Source organism: Haliotis cracherodii, unplaced genomic scaffold, assembly GCF_022045235.1.
Source record: "Haliotis cracherodii isolate W230 unplaced genomic scaffold, xgHalCrac1.p SCAF_19, whole genome shotgun sequence".
Taxonomy (NCBI): domain Eukaryota; kingdom Metazoa; phylum Mollusca; class Gastropoda; order Lepetellida; family Haliotidae; genus Haliotis; species Haliotis cracherodii.
In genome coordinates, this window is record NW_027266274.1 from 14,624,489 (window position 1) to 14,643,598 (window position 19,110).

At 39.2% G+C, this 19,110-nt stretch overlaps 1 protein-coding gene across 2 annotated transcripts in view; it reads left to right on the forward strand.

The window, feature by feature from the left end:
* The window catches only part of LOC139467137 (beta-1,3-galactosyltransferase 5-like), a 42,718-nt gene extending 24,163 nt beyond the window's left edge, over positions 1–18,555 (forward strand). For both annotated transcript variants that reach the window (XM_071248853.1, XM_071248854.1), the window contains exon 2: positions 16,956–18,555. In XM_071248853.1, coding sequence (XP_071104954.1) covers positions 16,956–18,104 — 1,149 coding nt within the window. In that variant the 3' untranslated portion in view covers positions 18,105–18,555. The remainder of the gene's footprint in view (positions 1–16,955) is intronic.
* Positions 18,556–19,110: the final 555 nt, after the last annotated feature.

Sequence of the window (19,110 nt, forward strand, 5' to 3'; positions counted from 1 at the left end):
ATGGGTGACATTAATCCTTTTCTTTCTCTGTGGGTAATCCTTTCACGTTGATTGGAGGAAGTCACTCAACCAGGTCATGACAGGCCGTGAGTTTACTCACTAACTACTGTGAGCGTTTTTGGCGTAACATCTTTTCTTGTATAAACAAAGTGGGGATAAACCTCAGTGTCAAAGACGATCAAACTTAGTTCGAAACCTTGTTTATATGTGACATCTCCCAAATGGGGACATTTTCATAAACTTGGCAAGTGATGATGAATTTTGATATTAATATTATTATAGTTTATGAAATTGTTAATAAAACTTTAATAAAATTGTGCTTCACTCTCACGAAAAATATATTGTCTGTGAGTAAATTTATATGTCACGTTTCATCGGCATTTTTCAATGATATTGGGACTACATGAAACATGGCTGGTTTTACATTTCTGATACAGGTGCTTGACTGACTGAGTAGTTCATGATCAATTAGATATGTTTAAATCAGTCAAGTTTGCAACAATAGATGAATAAGTTTATACATTTGGACCGCAGTTACCGATTAACAACTTAAGACATAGAGACAGGGAGGAGATATATAACCAAACCTATGGTCCTGTTGAGACAGTTGACAGTTAGAACGTTGGATTAAATGACAGTAACTAATTTGAACATTCCCAAGTAATATCATAAAATACATCATAACTCATAACAGTCCGAGAAACAGCTTCCAGCCATATACTAGCATTGAAGGGACAATCGCTTTTGACAGTTTAAAAATAAACTCACCTTTAGGTGCTTGGCAAGTCAAAACTGACCTCCCTGAATATGTTTTTTAGGTTTGACAGCAACTATGCTTGTGGATTTCAGAGATAGACATGATTTGTTAGCTAGATGTTATTACAATAAGCGAAAATGTCTTAAAAGTCCACAGTTTGTTTAATAGTACAAAAAGTGTGTTATAGATATATCAACGTTTTCTTTTATTGAACATAATATTTGCACTATATTGCTGTTAGCTGTAAATAATCTAGCCTCTCCATGTACGTAACTTACATATATTTATGTATGACCAGAACAGCAAATAAAGTTCTGGTAGATAGGTACCTCGGAGATTTAACGTGCGCTTTCCGACTTAAGCCTATCTCGCACACGGGGAAGCACTTATACTTTTAGGGTAAAAAAGCGTAATGATTAAATAAAGAAGTGCACCCCCCAAAAAAATGTATAAGTTTACTACAGCCTATTCTAATAAAGTTAAGGGGGTTGGGGTTTGGCTGGGTGGGAGTGGGTGATGAAAGAATATTCAATAATATGGAAAAGTTTGGGCCTGGGGGGGGGCGGGGGCAAGCGTGGGAAGGCACGTCGTCGGCTGGCGAGCATGTGTGGCTAGAAGTCTAGCGGCGGTATCCTTCTAGTAGTCTCTTGGTCAGCTTCTCATCCTGGGGGTCGGGATTCTGGTAGAGGCTCTTGGCAAGGAGGACGGCGGTATTGGCGACGAAGTGGTTTGCGGTCGGTACGCCACTACTCTGGAAGAAGTGGTACAAGTCTGTGTAGTTTGTGATGTCGTACTCGATGTCCTGTCCCCCCTTCTTGTGCACCATGACTCCTTGTTTGGCGTAGAGATGTTCCTTTGGGGTGTTGATCTGGTCAACCTTGAGATCCGGCCGGGGCTTGTAGTGGTTGATCGGAATGTCTGACTTTTCCACTAGTAAATAAAGTTCTTTGGTATGACCTCTTTTATCCCTGGTGACGTTATCCTAATGTTCAATTTCAGTCTGCCTCACCAAGCGTAAGAAAGCATTGTATATGTTCTGATAAACCACACTGATGCAATTAAGCAAATGAATATTTGCTGTGGGCAAATATCTATTTTCTATATATATTTGTGGATATGAAGCATTCTAGTTAATTGTGGATACACTGGGCAGACAGAATTGTGTTTATTTCCAGGCCATCCTGATCGTCGTTTACTACTATAAGGTGTATGTTTTGAGGCAAGATCAAAGGCGCCGCACAGCATTTATTAGATAACAGACGGGGTCGTCCGTTTCGCTTTAAACAACCACCCCCACCCTGTCTGTAGGAGTTATATAATCGGTGCGCAAATAACTGTGTCAAGTCCACTGCCGGGCTGATACGGTGTCAGTGTCAGCGATGAACATGAATGCTCAAATTATAGACCTGTAGCACTCACAAGTTGCTTAGCCAAAATATTTGAAAAGTGTATATTCAATTCTCTGATAACAGCACATATAAACTTAGAAATAGATTCAACATACAAACAATCAAATGTAGAACACAGACCTATGCTTAATAATAATTTCTTCTGGATATTATCAACCTGCGGAACCCTCTATCCGATGAAGTAACTAATGCTCGCTCATTAAAAGAAATCAAATCATTAATTAATCGTTCTGATGCAATTACTAATAATTTTGACTTCAAATATTTTCATAGATTGCCAAATTGTCCACTGTCGCCTTAGGCTCAGCTGCAGTGACTTAAACGCTGATAAGTTTAGACGACATGTATCAGACATACCAGACTGCACTTGTGGATATCACCTTGAAGATGCAATTAATTTTTTTATGACTGTCAAAAAATACGCTAATATCAGAAACACTGTGTATTTCTACACACATGGGTATGGTCTAAAAATGATGTTACGTGGCAGTAGTTAAGCAGTTCTACAAACATGACTCTTCTTAAATCAGTTCACGACATCATTGTCAATAGCAAAAGGTTTGAGTAGCTTAATTTTATGCATGTAGTAAAGGAAAACTGCATTACCTTATTTCACAGACACCACTTGCTTCAGTGTATTGGCTTCGTGTATTTCATTTGTGCATTTTGTATGTTTATGTTCATCACTCTCTTATATATATCTAGCTGTTGTTAAGTTGTTACCTGGAGAGGTATTACATAAGCAAGTTTTGCTTGTTTACCGATCCAGATTTCTTTTGAAATAAAAATACGTTTAAGCCAACAGAGCTAACCCTAAAACACATGATTGTAAACTATTCAAAAAGGGGCACTAATCTCTGGCTTCTTCTCGGGTGTTGGACTCAAACTCAAACTCATTTATTCTTAGAATAACATGACATACAATTATCTACAATTTTATTATGTACAATTTAACAAAAATAATAAAAATAGGATACGTGGATACTAATACAATTTACCAATTGTATTGTACACATTGTTAAGGAATTTAGATAGGCCTTTCAGATTTCTTACACTGTTAGTTGTCATAATTTTCTTAAATGTTTGGAAACTCGAGATATTGCTTATTTAAGAGTTCATATCGCCGTTGGTGAAAAGCTTCACATTGGAATAAATAATGCAATTCATCTCCCACAGCGAAAGATTCACAGAGTGGACACTGGCTGTCTTCCCTGGGAATGTTCAGCCATCGACCAGTTTCAACTGGTAATCCTTGGTTAGAAAGTTCTGACTTTAATTTTGAGAGCAGTAGATATTTCGCAAATGAAGGTTGATTCTTCAGGTAATACGACCTTTGGATTTCCGCTTGGGCTTTCTAGCTGCCGTGAGTCAATTTGCTCGTTAACGCAACCGAGCGTGACAAGAGACTGGGCTACCAAGGACAGCTAAATAAGCTTAAGCATTTTTTTAAACTGATTGGTTACCCGTGATCTATGAAGATTTCAACAAAGGGCGCATGGTAATTAATTTCTTCAGCCTAAACAAACAGACAAATAACGGCGAAAGCTCATCGGATGTCGTTATTTGGAAATACCCCTGATGGTTACAGTTTAATAATAAAAAAGTATCCCTGAGTGAAAGCATTTTCGGATTTCGGATTGCGTGGATGATACAATTACTACGCCCTTGTTGTCATCCACATTTTCTGGTATAACCCTACACTTGTGTATTTGTCGTAATTCACTTGCTGCTCAGTTAATGAATTTATAACATGTATACTTAGTTGTAGCACCACTCAGATTATAAAGGTTCAAATTTGGTCTTTCTTGTACCTGGGGTAATTATTCAATCTAAATCCAGGTTTGAAGTGATGTGGAATGTGAGTTATGTGATATGCACGTGGCAGCCCAGCAACAGATGTATGATCAGTTGCTTTACTTTTTTTGTAAATCAACTGATCATTCCCAGACATCAAAGGATCAACAGGAAATACGTTGATTGATTAATTACTGTTATCTTGCAGAGTGGATATGTCAAAAGTAAGTGTTTACATATGAAGGTAGGTTTACTAAACCTAGGGAATACACTCATATCATGGCGTGAAGTACAGATGTAAAAACAACATACTTTGTTCAAAGGGTAATTGATAATACACTGACTGGTTGTTCATTGTTATCGAACTCAATGGATGTTTTTAAGAACCGGGGACATTATAAAAATAGTTGTCACGTGGGCTTTCTCAGCTGACTTGGCACCTATGTGAAACAACTGAAACAAACCAAGCCCTAGCCCGGAAACATCCACTACTTACTCCAATTTCCCAAAGAATAACCAATTACCTAAACGAACACAAAATAAATAATCTTAAACAAAACAATAAATCATCCAATATCTTCACTCCAAAACTTAAAATACCAAAAATAGACACAACACTAGCCGATACACTAAATAAACAGACCGATCCTAACATCGCTAAAACCACCACACTAGCATACATACATGAAAACTGGCCAAATTGGTGTCACATATACACAGACGGATCCTCAGATCCGATCTCAAAACACACAGGTTTCGGAGTCCACATCGCACAACCAACCAAAGACACACAATCTTACCGACTCCCAAACAACCAATCCATATTCACGGCCGAACTAATGGGCATGGCCTCAGCACTACACAATCAGCAATCTAAAAAACACCAAAAAATCCTCATCCTAACCGACTCCCTCAGTGGACTACAAGCCCTCAAAAATAAAAACACTAAAAACCGCCCCAAACTAATAAATCAAATACTCAATAGCTCAAACAACTTAACTAAGGTAGGTAAACAAATAGAGTTCATTTGGATCCCCGCCCACGTAGGAATCTTTGGAAATGAAAAGGCAGATAAAGCAGCAAAATTATCCCTTAAACTCCCAGAAATAAGCTTAAACTTACCCAGCTCAAAATCAGAAATCAAAAGTGTCACTAAACAAAAAATTAACAAAAAATGGCAAAATATATACCAAAACTCAAATAGCCAAATCAGGAAAGTACTCAAAAAACCCCTAAATAAACCCAAAATACTACACCCATCCAAAAAGATCGACAGAATAATTACCAAACTACAAACAGGCCACACCAAACTAAATAATCACCGTAAAATAGCTAAACTACACACAACAGGAAACTGCGCACATTGCAAACAACAAGAAACACCAGAACACGTACTCATTCACTGCACACACTACCAAACACATCGAACAACACTACAGACCACCCTAAATCTTAAAACCGGACTTACACTAGAATCAATCCTAAATCCACAAAATAAATTAGAAAAATTCAAAGCCTTAGGCATATACCTAATAAAAACAGGACTAATTAGTCGCATTTAAACCCCAAATAAAATATTAAAACCAAAACTACCTTATTAGATAACCACCCAGCACACACAGCTCCCTTAGTTCGTCCCCCACCCACTCTTGGCATTCTTTCCAAATCTCAAAATTTCAAAATTACTATATAAGTAACCCCTAAAGCCCCCTCCTGGGTTGCACAAACTCACTTTTCCCCTTTTTGGAAACACATTAAATGGCCTGGCCGGGCCCGTGTGCGACATACGCTTGCAGTCGGAAAGCGCACGTTAAATCTCCATTATAAGTAAGTAAGTAAGTAACTAAGTGATCAGTTAAGAAACGAACACGGGTTATAATATCCGATACATTTAAATAACGTTTAAAAACGATATATCTAAATATTTTAATATATTTCATATATATTCCAAATATTGTTTCCAAATAATTATTATCAAAGTATTTGATTCTCACAGAGACATTTGACATCGAATAACTATTTTTGTACAGCTGCAGACGCAATGGATATTGTTCCTTTATGTTGATATTCCCGGATACATTATAACTTTGGTAGGTTGTAATAATGATATTTGCATTTTGTTTTCATTCATTCGCTGCAGCTTTGAACAGAATCATTCTTGTTCCTTTCCGTTTGGTTGGGAAGTTTTTCGATGCGCGATAGACGTTGTTTTCACAAGTATTTTCTTTTGTAAGCGTGTATATGTTACAGTCAATGTGTAAAATATGATTCACTCAGGCAATTTATTAAATATCTAAATATTTCAGTCATTTTACAAATTGACTGAATAATCCATTCATTTATTTAACCGACTGACTAAAAATGATAAAGACGACCAAAAGAGCTTAAACACATCACAATATATTAATTATGCTAAGAAAAGAAGCCAAACAATACAGAACTGTACTTGGTGATGATATTAAATATAAACAAATATTTGGAATTCGTTATCATATTAATAAAGATGGGCATATTTTTCAGTTAATTTGTAAAATAAACTGAATATTTAGGCGTTTAATAAATTTCCTTAGTGAAATCTGTTTACATTTTGAATGTAAACATATACACACGGTAAAATAAGCAATGTTCAGATGAAATATTTACTTTGTGTTGCAAGTCAAAATAGTGTACACAAAGATCGCACAATTATCAAGCAAGTGACTTACCAAAATTGCATCACCATTACCGATGCTCCCCACAAATATACCTACATTTCCAAAACTGTATTTCATTTTTGTTGATCAATGTGACCATACGTCCTTCTACTTTCAATAAAAATGCGCTTACGAGTCTAGATTTCTGCTATATCATCCGGGTACTCACTGGGAAAATACAGTAATGCACAGGTAACAACTACTCCCGCGGAATTGCTTTAGATCAGTGCTCTTTAGTACGTTGATATACTAATATATTGTGAATGCCCAAATGATGTATCAAGGATCAAGTAGAAGATACACTGACCGTAGCGCTGGGAGTTTATTCAACAGACCCGTGAAAATAACACTGCTGTATCTTATTATTTATTTTAGATGACGCAGTCAAAGCTCACTTCTCCTGGCGGCCATTATCGAATGGCCAGCTAAAACACCACCCCGCGCTTACGTCTACAGGTCTCTTCCTGTAGTACGGTAATTAGTATTCTCTCCCTCAAGTGTATCCTCAATGATATAACCCACCCTCATTAATTACATGCTGCTCTTTTCCAGCCTCACGGCCTCAGAGTCCAAGTCATCATAAAGTAATTAGGGTCCAATAAAAACAATGCGCCGCCAAACCTCATACATATTATCACTGAAAGTCGTACTACAGACGGTTAATGTCAAATCACAATAAAAGCATTTCAATTGCAATAACATGTTCCAGGACCATGTATTCTCTTAACACCATCGGATTTAGAAGCAATGGTCGTATAAAACAAGACAGATCTATTTAAACACAACAGTATTCATGTTATTCCCACAAAATCACATAAAGAAAGGAGACATTAGCAAATACATGTGTATCATCATTTTTCGTCAGGATAACAAAATTTTCTCTCCTTGTTACCACCCCCAGGTTCAGCTTAACACGGGTCCTCCTTTGGTCAAAAGTTTGTTCCCCCTCTAATGAGTGTGTCACGCGTTGCACACGAGTGGCGGACGGGGTGCACACCCGTGTGCATCGCGTTGCCTACGGGTATCACACGCGTGACCAACCCGATGCACACTGGCTGCGTAACGCATTGCCCATGCGTGTAAGGGGAATGAACTTCTAGACAGTAGTGTAGCTGGGATATTGCTGAGTGCAGCATTAATTCACTGCAAAAAAAATCCATACATACAAGCTTGTATATCCTTTGGAAAGATGATATTTCCAAAGGATATACAAGATTAGAATGATGATATATACAAAAATATACAAGTTTGTATATACGACATATACAAAAATAGACAAATTTGTATATATGGTGTATCCAAATTTGTTTTCTTTGTATATATTGGTAAAGGGAGATAATTATTATGTATTTGTGTATAATTATTATATATGTGCAAATTGAAGTGTTTTAAGTTAAGCACTGTGTTTCTTTGTAGATGTTGGTAAAGGAGGATAATTGCTATGTATTGCTCTATAATTGTTTTGTATGTGCAAAATAGTATCAGCAAGTTACAAAAAACTGATATAGTGGCGGGTAACATTACTGGAATGTTTAATTAGTACTCCACACTGTTAGCGGAGTACATACTGTCCTTGCAATGATATTGACGGGTGGGCGGTTGAGGCGTCTGGTACTTTTCCTGGCGCGGTGCTTGGTATGTGAGTAGACTTTATGGTCAAATGCACAGAGAGGATTAGCTGTCGGGGGCGATTGCATTGGCGGTAACTTCTGTATTGAAAGTGTTTGAGCTTGGATTCGTTTTACGGGGAGGCCGCGATGTGTTTTGTAACATGCTCGTGCTCATATGCCAACAGAGTGGATTGCACAGAGGATGAAAACTATGATATCACTAGATAGAAACAATTTTTATGGATAACAACTTCTTTAATACTGTAAAAAGGCGACGTTTCGGTATAGATCCTTATACCGTTGTCAAGCAAGACTGAATGAGGGACATAGTGAAGAATATATATAGCAAGTGGATGATTAACAATAGAGGATTAACAGTAACAACAAGGGCATACAAGAGTGGGATAACATAGGTAGGTGTGACAACAAAGGGATTATGCTGTCACAACACGATGGACAGAAAACACATAGCTAGAAGCCAATGGGGGCATGAAGTCAATAAACAGGTGATTATTGGTTGATGAGTTCATGGTAGGCGGATGGGATGAAATAGCCTTGATCTCTGTTGATTGATGGCTTGTGGCGGCGAATATGGACTGCTTCTGTTAGTTTTCTTTTGGTGAAGTCATGGAGGTTGTTGGCGAGGATTTGGACGTTGTCCCAGCTGATGATGTGATTGGGACAATTGATGATATGGTCCGAGATGGCTGATTTGCTGTCGGATTTGATGGTGGAGGTTTTATGCTCTTTGATTCTGGTGTTGATTGGGCGGGATGTTTCACCTACGTAAGATTGCCCACAGTTGCAGTCAATTTTGTAGACTACACATCTAAACCCCAAGAGGCTAAAGGTGTAGTCTACAAAATTGACTGCAACTGTGGGCAATCTTACGTAGGTGAAACATCCCGCCCAATCAACACCAGAATCAAAGAGCATAAAACCTCCACCATCAAATCCGACAGCAAATCAGCCATCTCGGACCATATCATCAACTGTAAACACATCAAAATTCGCGGATGATGGAGCCATCTGGATCCGCACTAAAAGCATGAAAATGGCCAAAAATCTACTCCAAAAATCTCTTAATAAAATACAACAATGGGCTGACAAATGGGGCTTCTCCCTTAACTCAGAAAAAACAACTGGAATAGTATTCAAATATGAAAACATGAAACCCGCCTCCCCAATCCTCCAGCTAAACAATCAAACAATCAAATTTAAAAAACAAACCAAATTCTTAGGACTTATTTTCGATGAACATCTCACCTGGGATGCTCAAATCCAAAGCCTAACAACTAAATGCAGTAAAGACCTAAACACCCTAAGATGCCTAACTGGCTCTAACTGGGGAGCCTCCAAAGATACTCTCCTCTCTCTCTACATATCCCTAATTAGATCAAAACTAGACTACGGCTGCGCCATATACAACACCCTAAACAACTCTCTATCTAAAAAACTTGACTCAATACAATATCAGGCTCTCAAACTCATTACACGCACCCAACATGGCACCTCCTACACATCACTTCAGGCCTTAACAGGAGAAATGCCACTAAGTCTACGCAGGGAACAGCTAAGCTTAAATTTCTGGGCCGCGTCCCAATCAAACCCTCTCATCCAAAACTTAATAAACCAAAACATCAGCCCTAAAAACCAAGCTCTAGCTCGTAAACACCCCTTACTTACCCCAATATCCCAAAGAATAACAAACTACCTAAATGAACACCAAATTAAAAATCTTAAACAAAACTGCAAACAATCAAATATCTTCACCCCTAAACTTAAAATACCCAAAATAGACACAACACTAGCTAGCCAAATAAATAAACAAACCGACCCAAACATAGCTAAAACTACCACACTAGCATACATACACAAAAATTGGCCAAATTGGTGTCACATTTACACGGACGGATCCTCAGATCCGACCTCCAAACACACGGGTTTCGGAGTCCATACCACACAACCAACTAAAACCACACAATCCTTCCGACTCCCAAATAACCAATCAATATTCACGGCAGAACTAATGGGCATGGCCTCAGCCCTCCACAATCAAGAATCCAAAAACCACCAAAAAATCCTAATACTTAATGACTCCCTAAGTGGACTACAAGCCCTACAAAACAAAAATACCAAAAACCGACCTAAATTAATAAATCAAATACTTAAAAGCTCCAACGACCTAACTAAGGCAGGCAAACAAATAACCTTCTTGTGGATACCCGCCCACGTAGGAATATACGGTAATGAAAACGCCGATAAAGCAGCTAAACTATCCCTCAAAATCCCAGAAATAAGCTTAAACTTACCCATCTCAAAATCAGAAATTAATAGTGTAAACAAACAAAAAATCACAAAAAATGGCATAACCTATATCTAAACTCAAATAGCCAAATCAAAAGAGTGCTCAGCAAACCACTAACCAAACCAAAAATTCTCCATCCATCAAAAAAAATCGACAGAGTAATCACTAAACTCCAAACAGGACACACCAACCTAAATAACCACCTAAAAAAATTAAAAAAACACACTACAGGTAACTGCCCACACTGCAAACAACCAGAAACCCCAGAACACGCACTCATCCACTGCACACACTACCTAACACATCGAACCGCATTACAAACCACCCTCAATCTAAACAAGGCTCTCACTCTAGAAGCAATACTAAACCCACAAAATAAACTAGAAAACTTCAAGGCCTTAGGCGTATTCTTAATCAAAACGGAACTAATAAAACGCATCTAAAACCATAATAACCTACCAAATCAAAATCACATAAACAAACAATCATCCACCATACCCAGCTCCCTTAGTTCTCCTCCCCAACCCCATCGGCATCTATTCCAAATCTCAAAATTCCCAAATTCTTTATAAGCAACCCCTAAAGCCCCCTCTTGGGTTGCACAGACCACCCTCGCCCCTTTCGGAAACACATTAAATGGCCTGGCCGGGCCCGTGTGCGAAATACGCATCAGTCGGAAAGCGCACGTTAAATCTCCAAAGTAAGTAAGTAAGTAAGTAAGTAAGTAAGTAAGCAAGCAAGCAAGCAAGCAAGCAAGCAAGCAAGCAAGCAAGCAAGCAAGCAAGCAAGCAAGCAAGTAAGTAAGTAAGCCCTTGTTGTTGCTGTTAATCCTCTATTGTTAATCACCCACTTGCTATATATATTCTGCACTATGTCCCTCATTCAGTCTTGCTTGACAACGGTATAAGGATCCAAACCGAAACGTCGCCTTTTTACAGTATTAAAGAAGTTGTTATCCATAAAAATTGTGTCTATCTTCTCATCCGTCAACTTCTAAGTAATGCCTATCAAACAAGTTATGATATCACTACTTAAAAATGTTGAATTTGGTTTGTTCTGAGCTGTCGGTTTCATTGTAGATATACATTGTTATAATGTGAAATATCGGCGGAAACGCGGAAAATCGCGTTTCGTAAAACGGTAGTCCTTGCAAAAATCATCTACAAAATATTATCAAAGATTATTTTTTAAAAATACTACGAAAACATTGTGTTGCCGGACTACAATGGCGGATTGTCCTGTTTTCGTTCAGAGCGTTCAGCATCAAACATGCCTTTATTATTATTCATAACACAATCGTCGGATCTTACGTTTCCAGACATCATACGTTTTCTATCATGGATACTTGCACTATAGCAGGGAATGTGGCGTCACACATAAAAACTGTTAATACTCCGATGATGACTATGTTTATGATGAAGTTGTCTTTTATAAGTGAATGAGATGTTGAGCTGGCTTGGTCTAATTGGTATTCACTCCCTGGAACAAAAATATTGTTTACTAGCATTGTATTATGAGCAACCGGATGCGTAAATAACGTGTGTAATATATTCCCGTATCATATTTTATAATACTTGTTCTTTTAATATTGTTATCAATGAGAGAACGAAGATTACCTTGAAAAAACACAACAGCATGCATATGTTCTTGCAAAAGGAAACTTGATATATATTCATATGGTGCGAACCATATGTACATCAATAATAATAATCATAATCATAATCATAATCATAATCATAATCATAATCATAATACATCATGATGGCAGTTTCAATGTAACGATTAAGTATTTCTAAAGATATGGAAAATAAATCTTGATAACTGCTTTAATCTTTGATCTTTGGGAAAATAATAATGACATATTATAATAAACATTCTTCATTTGCACTGGTAGTTACACTGATTAATGAATTGAATTGATTGTCTCTGAATAATTTTTGTGTACTCCAACCCTGCATTGAAGCCTGCAGCAAAGTCATACATGATGTATTGACGTGGTCCCAGCTAGCATAACTTCATCTATTCATCTGAGGCAACAGCTTCTTTTTGGAAACAACTGGGTCATCACTGATCCATGAATATATTCTTACCGCTATTGTCAACGTTGTCAGGAATTTGTTTTGTTGGCAAATCGAAATTGGTTATTCACTAGCATTCTCAAGCATTGATGTTTCATATTTCTATACAGGAGTATTGGTTGATAACAACATCTGGTGTCACATGACACCAAAAGATAAGAGGTATATCTGAAGTCAATAATATTTTATTCAGGAAACAATAGTCAGAGTTAGTAACCCCACCAGATTTTGCATCATGTCCAAATGTCGCATTCTCGTGTTCTAGTGTTTTAGACGCTGTCCGTGCGCATGCGTGATATCAGAAGGTCAAGGCGCATGCGCACATTAGTAGTCCTGCACAGTGGTCATGCTTCTATCATTCTCTTCTTTCTCCAAGTAGCATTTAGAAAATGTATGACTTGAGCTTGAAAATGCTATCATGTAATTTACATACACAAAGACCCATGTAGAGTAGAGTAGACTCCTCTCCCTTTGGTGCTGTTTTCTATGTACTTTAAATTAAAACCCTCAACATGCTAAACATAATTTAACAAAAGAAATTGTGTACATGAATGTTCATGGATAGTGAAAACATTAAAGTGTGAAGAACCTGGAAACAATATATATCACTGTCAGTGATAGAGTAAATATTGCTTAAAGCCACATCAGCAGTATTGCTGTAACAGTTACAGAAATAATCACATTATTATTCATCTAAACAAAATTCTCCAAGACCAATTTGTAGCATTCGGCTAAAATGAGATTGTCCGATGTTTTTACACGACACCATAGTCGCTACTTTAGGCCATTCAAAATTAATTAATAGATTATCATCCTTTCCCACCTGACTACAAAACATCCCGCCTTACATTATTCTATTGCCTCAAACTTCCTAGAAATAGAAATATCGCTAATATGTGTGTTCCTACTCCGTGCACGTAGCCCCACTGAACACGCATGTTGCATGTGAATCGCATCCTTCGACAGCAATTGTACACAGATGCCTTAAAGGGGCACTGATCTAACGCAATTCCCCGGACTGGTTGTTGCCTTTGTTATTGTTTTTTCCCCCTTGAGTACCCGGATGATACGCAACGCAACTGAGCGTGACCAGAGACTGGGCTACCGTCTGCAAAGACAGCTAAATAAACTTGGAGGCTGGAGGCAATATTTGCTTTACGAATTTTTGCATACACACTGATTGGTTAACTGTGATCTATAAAGATTTCGACAAAGGGCGCATGTTGATTAATTTCTTCAGCCTAAACAAACAGACAAAAAGAACGGCGGAGCTCATCGGATGTCGTCATTTGGAAATAACCCAGATGGTCATAGTTTAATACTAAAAAAAGTATCTATGCAGTGAAAGCAATTTCGGATTGCGTCGATAATACGATTACTACTCCCTTGTTGTCATCAACGTTTTCTCGTATAACCCTACACTTGTGAATTTGTCGTCATTCACTTGATGCTCAGTTAATGAATTTATTACAGGTACAATTAGTGGTAGCACCACTTAGATTACCTGACAAAGGTTCTCATTTGGCATTTATTGTGTCTGGGGTAATTATTCAATCTATATCCAGGTTTGAAGTGAGGTGAAATGTGCGTTATGTAATATGCACGTGGCAGCCCAGCAAGAGATGAATGATCAGTTGATTTACGTTTTTAGGTAAATCAACGGATCGTTCCTAGTCATCAAAGGATTAACAGAAAATATACGTTGATTGATTAATCACTGTTATCTTGCACAGTGGATATGTCAAAAGTGAGTGTTTACATGTCTAGGTTTACTAAAACAAAGGGAATACACTCATGTCATGGCGTGAAGTGGCGATGTAAAAACAACATACTTTGTTCAAAGGGTTAACTGATAATACGTTGATTGGTTGCTCATTGTTATCAAACTCAGTGGATGTTTTAGGAACCGTGGACGTTATGAAAATAGTTGTCACGTGGCCTTTCTCAGCCAACCCTTGGAAACAATCCAAGTGATCAGTTGAGAAACGAACACTGGTTATAATATCCCGAAACGATATATATCTTTTAGAATATTTGATAGTTACAGAGACACGTGACATCGAATAAGTTATTTTGTATAGCTGCAGATGAGTGGGACATTATTCCTTTGTGTGGATATTCACGGATACATTCCTCGAACAAGGAAGCTGCCTATTTATACACATAAATTTGGTAAGTTGTAATTATGGTATTTGCATTTTGTTTTCCTTCATTTGAACCGATTCGTTCTTGTTTCTCTACGTCTTGGTTGGGAAATTCTTCAATGCGCGATAGACATTGTTTTCACAGGTCATTTCCTTTTAAGCGTGTATAGATTACCGTCAATTTGTAAAATGTGATTCTCTCAGGCAATTTATAAAATGTGTAAATATTTCAGTCATTTTGACTAAAAGATCTGTCCAGATTGATTAAGACGATCAAAAGGGCCTACAAACATCACAACAGATTATTATGTAGGATTAGAAGCCAAACAACATAGAAATGTACTTTTCAACGTAACATTTTCAGTCTCTTGGTGATGACATTAAACATCAAAATGTTTGGAATTCGTTATCATAATAATACAGATGGAAATGTTTTTCAGTCACTTTGTAAAATAACTGAATATTTATACGTTTAATAAATATGTTACACATTTTGACAGTAAAAAAATATACACACTATAAAAAAAGCAATGCTCAGATGAAATATTTACTTTGTGTTGCAAGTCAAAATAGTGTAAACGAAAATCGCAAAATTACCAAGCAAGTGACATATCAAAACTTCGTCACCATTACCGATGCTACCCACAAAAATACCTACATTTCCTTATTATCTCGAAAACTGTATTTCATTTTGTTGATCAATGTGACCATACGCTCTTATTACTACCGGTATCCATAAAAGTGACTAATGCGCTTACGAATGGCGCAACAGAGGTCGCGAGCTAGTCTAGATTTCTGCTCTACATCCGGGTACTCACTGGGAAAAAACAATAACAAAGGCAACAACCAGTCCCGGGGAATTGCGTTAGATCAGTGCCCCTTTAAGACGGGTCCTCCTTTGATCAAAAGTTTGTTCCCCCTCTAATGAGTGTGTCACGCGTTGCACACGAGTGGCGGACGGGGTGCACACCCGTGTGCATCGCGTTGCACACGGGTATCACACGCGTGACCAACCCGATGCACACTGGTTGCGTAACGCGTTGCCCATGCGTGTAAGGGGAATGAACTTCTAGGCAGTAGTGTACACCTGGTACGGGGTGGGATGTTGCACAGATACATCGGGTACGGGGTGGGATGTTGCACAGATACACCTGTTACGTGGTGGGATGTTTTACGGATGCACCGGGTACGTGGTGGGATGTTTTACAGATACACCGGGTACGTGGTGGGATGTTTTACAGATACACCGGGTACGTGGGGGGATGTTTTACAGATACACCGGGTACGTGGTGGGATGTTTTACAGATACACCGGGTACGTGGTGGGATGTTTTACAGATACACCGGGTACGTGGGGGGATGTTTTACAGATACACCGGGTACGTGGTGGGATGTTTTACAGATACACCGGGTACGTGGTGGGATGTTTTACAGATACACCGGGTACGTGGTGGGATGTTTTACAGATACACCGGGTACGTGGTGGGATGTTTTACAGATACACCGGGTACGTGGTGGGATGTTTTACAGATACACCTGGTACGTGGTGGGATGTTTTACAGATACACCTGGTACGTGGGGGGATGTTTTACAGATACACCGGGTACGCGGTGGGATGTTTTACAGATACACCTGGTACGGGATGGGATGTTTTACAGATACACCTGGTACGTGATGGGATGTTTTACAGATACATCGGGTACGTGGTGGGATGTTTTACAGATACACCGGGTACGTGATGTGATGTTGCACAGATGCACCGGGTACGTGATGTGATGTTTTACAGATACACCGGGTACGTGATGTGATGTTGCACAGATACACCGGGTACGTGATGGAATGCTTTTGACAGTATTCCAGTTGTATCACGGCGGTCAGCTTAATGTTGGAGGACAGTCCTATGTGATGCAGGTCTTATGCATGCATGACATCGTATCCAAATTGCGTGGATTTATGCTCATGATGTCAATCACTGGATTGTCTGGTCCAGACTCTATTATTTAGAGACCGCCGTCATATAGTTTGAATATTGCTGAGTGCAGCGTTAAACAACAATCAAACAAAACCCAAACTAACACATTCAAATTGTAGATTCCACATACAGGCACGGAAATATTGATGACCATATCACAGAAACTCACCTACATCCCGTTAATGTTTCAGAACCTAACGATGGCAGTAGCTGTTCGCCGTCGCCGACAGTTTGGAATAGCTATGGTCGTCGTTGTCCTCACATTGGCAGTCGTACGATACACACGGTCACCTGGCATCACCAGCTCTACCATACACCGGGATTTGACGAGATCTAACGTAATAGGTTCTCGCACGGGAAACATCCAAGAACAGCCAAAGAAGCCAGAGGTCAAAACAAAAGATACAGGTGCTATTGCCCACACGAGTACAACAGCTAACCCAAAGAAACAGGTTCACCAAGACAAAGTACTTAGTGAGGAACAATATTTTGCGAAGAGCCCCAAACAAATTACCCCTCTTGATTTTAATTTTACTGTTACTGGGTCACCTGGTTGCCATAGCAACCCCTATCCTTTGCTGCTTGTGCTGGTGATGACGATGCACGACCATGTGGAAGAAAGGGAGGCAATTCGTGACACGTGGGGCAGCGTTGTCAAGACCAAAAAATGGGGAGATTCGGACATTCATGAAAATACCATGATATTGTTCTTGCTGGGAAAACCAGACAACAATTCAAAATCCGATCTCATTCGTCAGGAGAATGAAGTACACCACGATATCGTCGAAGCAGACTTTAGAGAATCCTATTATAATCTGACCTATAAAGTTTTAATGGGATATAAATGGGCAAAACAGTTCTGTCCTGCGGCAAAGTACATTCTCAAGGTGGACGAGGACACGTTTATCAATATGGCCGCACTTGTGAAAATTCTGGGAACTTTAGATTTGAAAAACACTGTCATGGGACCGTATTTTGAAACAGCAGCAGTTGAAAGAGGAGGCAAGCATCAGTTGGGCAAGGAGGGTTATCCTTTCAACTTCTATCCTCCGCATGTAAAGGGGAACTTTTACGTAATGCCGACAGAACTAGCATTCAGAGTTCTGGAAGCAGCGGAACACATGCCCTATGTCTCCATAGAGGACGCCTTCATCACGGGGATTCTCATGAAAGTCATCGGGGGAAAACATATTGGTGTTTCCCCAGCAGCCTACCTGCCACAGGGACCTTCCAACAGAATATGTGATTTTAACCAACCATTCAAATTTGCATCGCAGAAGGTGACTCCAAATATGGCTAGGGAAATTTGGAAGATTATATTAGGACAGAGAAAGTGTTGATGAACATGTGAGAGTCACACTGATGTACCTTTCTGATGGAGTGTCAGGCAACTAACACATACTCATCTCCCCGAGGCAAGAGAGTTAACTGACTATCAAAGTCCAGTTTCCACCCTTGCCGAACTAGGCTGTTATCATGGAGTAGCAGTTTGCTGGACTAACGAGTCTATACATAGTCCAATCAAACGTGTAGCTAAAAATGCACCAACATGGTGGCGCTGCGATCGAGCCCAGACTTCCAGCGTAGTTCGGCAAGGAGGGAAACTGGAAACTCAACTCTCTTACCTAGGGAAGATGACACATACTGTTTTAAGCAGATTGTGTGAGTGGAAGGTGCTACCGGCTTACTCATTTCGCAGACACCTGGTGTCATCCCTGATTTTCAGTAATCTGATAAATACAACACGACGACGAGAAACTATTGCGCGCAATGGGCTTGAATGAAGTTGGCCAATAAAAAGATACAGTTTCCAGACACTTTGGTAAATCTTAACTTCTGATATCTCGACTGATGGAACGATATCGTTAAACGGGGGCGAGTGTGGGGTGGGGAGGAGAGGGGTTGGGTGGGGAGGGTAGGTGTGGTGTGGGGTATTTGTTAAACATCAGGGTGGGTAGAGGAAGGTCTAGAAAGCCCACTACAAGAAAGGATCGACATGTACTCACCGGGAATAGATTCTTGTCTGCACCAGAACTACAAGCCTGACACAGAAATCTTAATTTTGACACTAGTGGGCACAACAGTTTGGAGTTCGACAACAGCGGCGTTTGAGATGCACCATGGTTTCTGAGCAATGCGTTATGCTTTACAAATGGTACACATCGTGTTTGAAGGCGGCGCTGAGGGAGGTACTGTCCCGTAGCAGTCCAAGAGCACGAAATGTATGATGGTGGCTTTGAGTTCCAGGATGATCTCAGACATATCGTGTTGTAGTCGACTGCCTAAAGCAGCAAGGTGTCACAACGTTGTAATTACTAGCCAAGTATCCAGACATGTATGTAACTG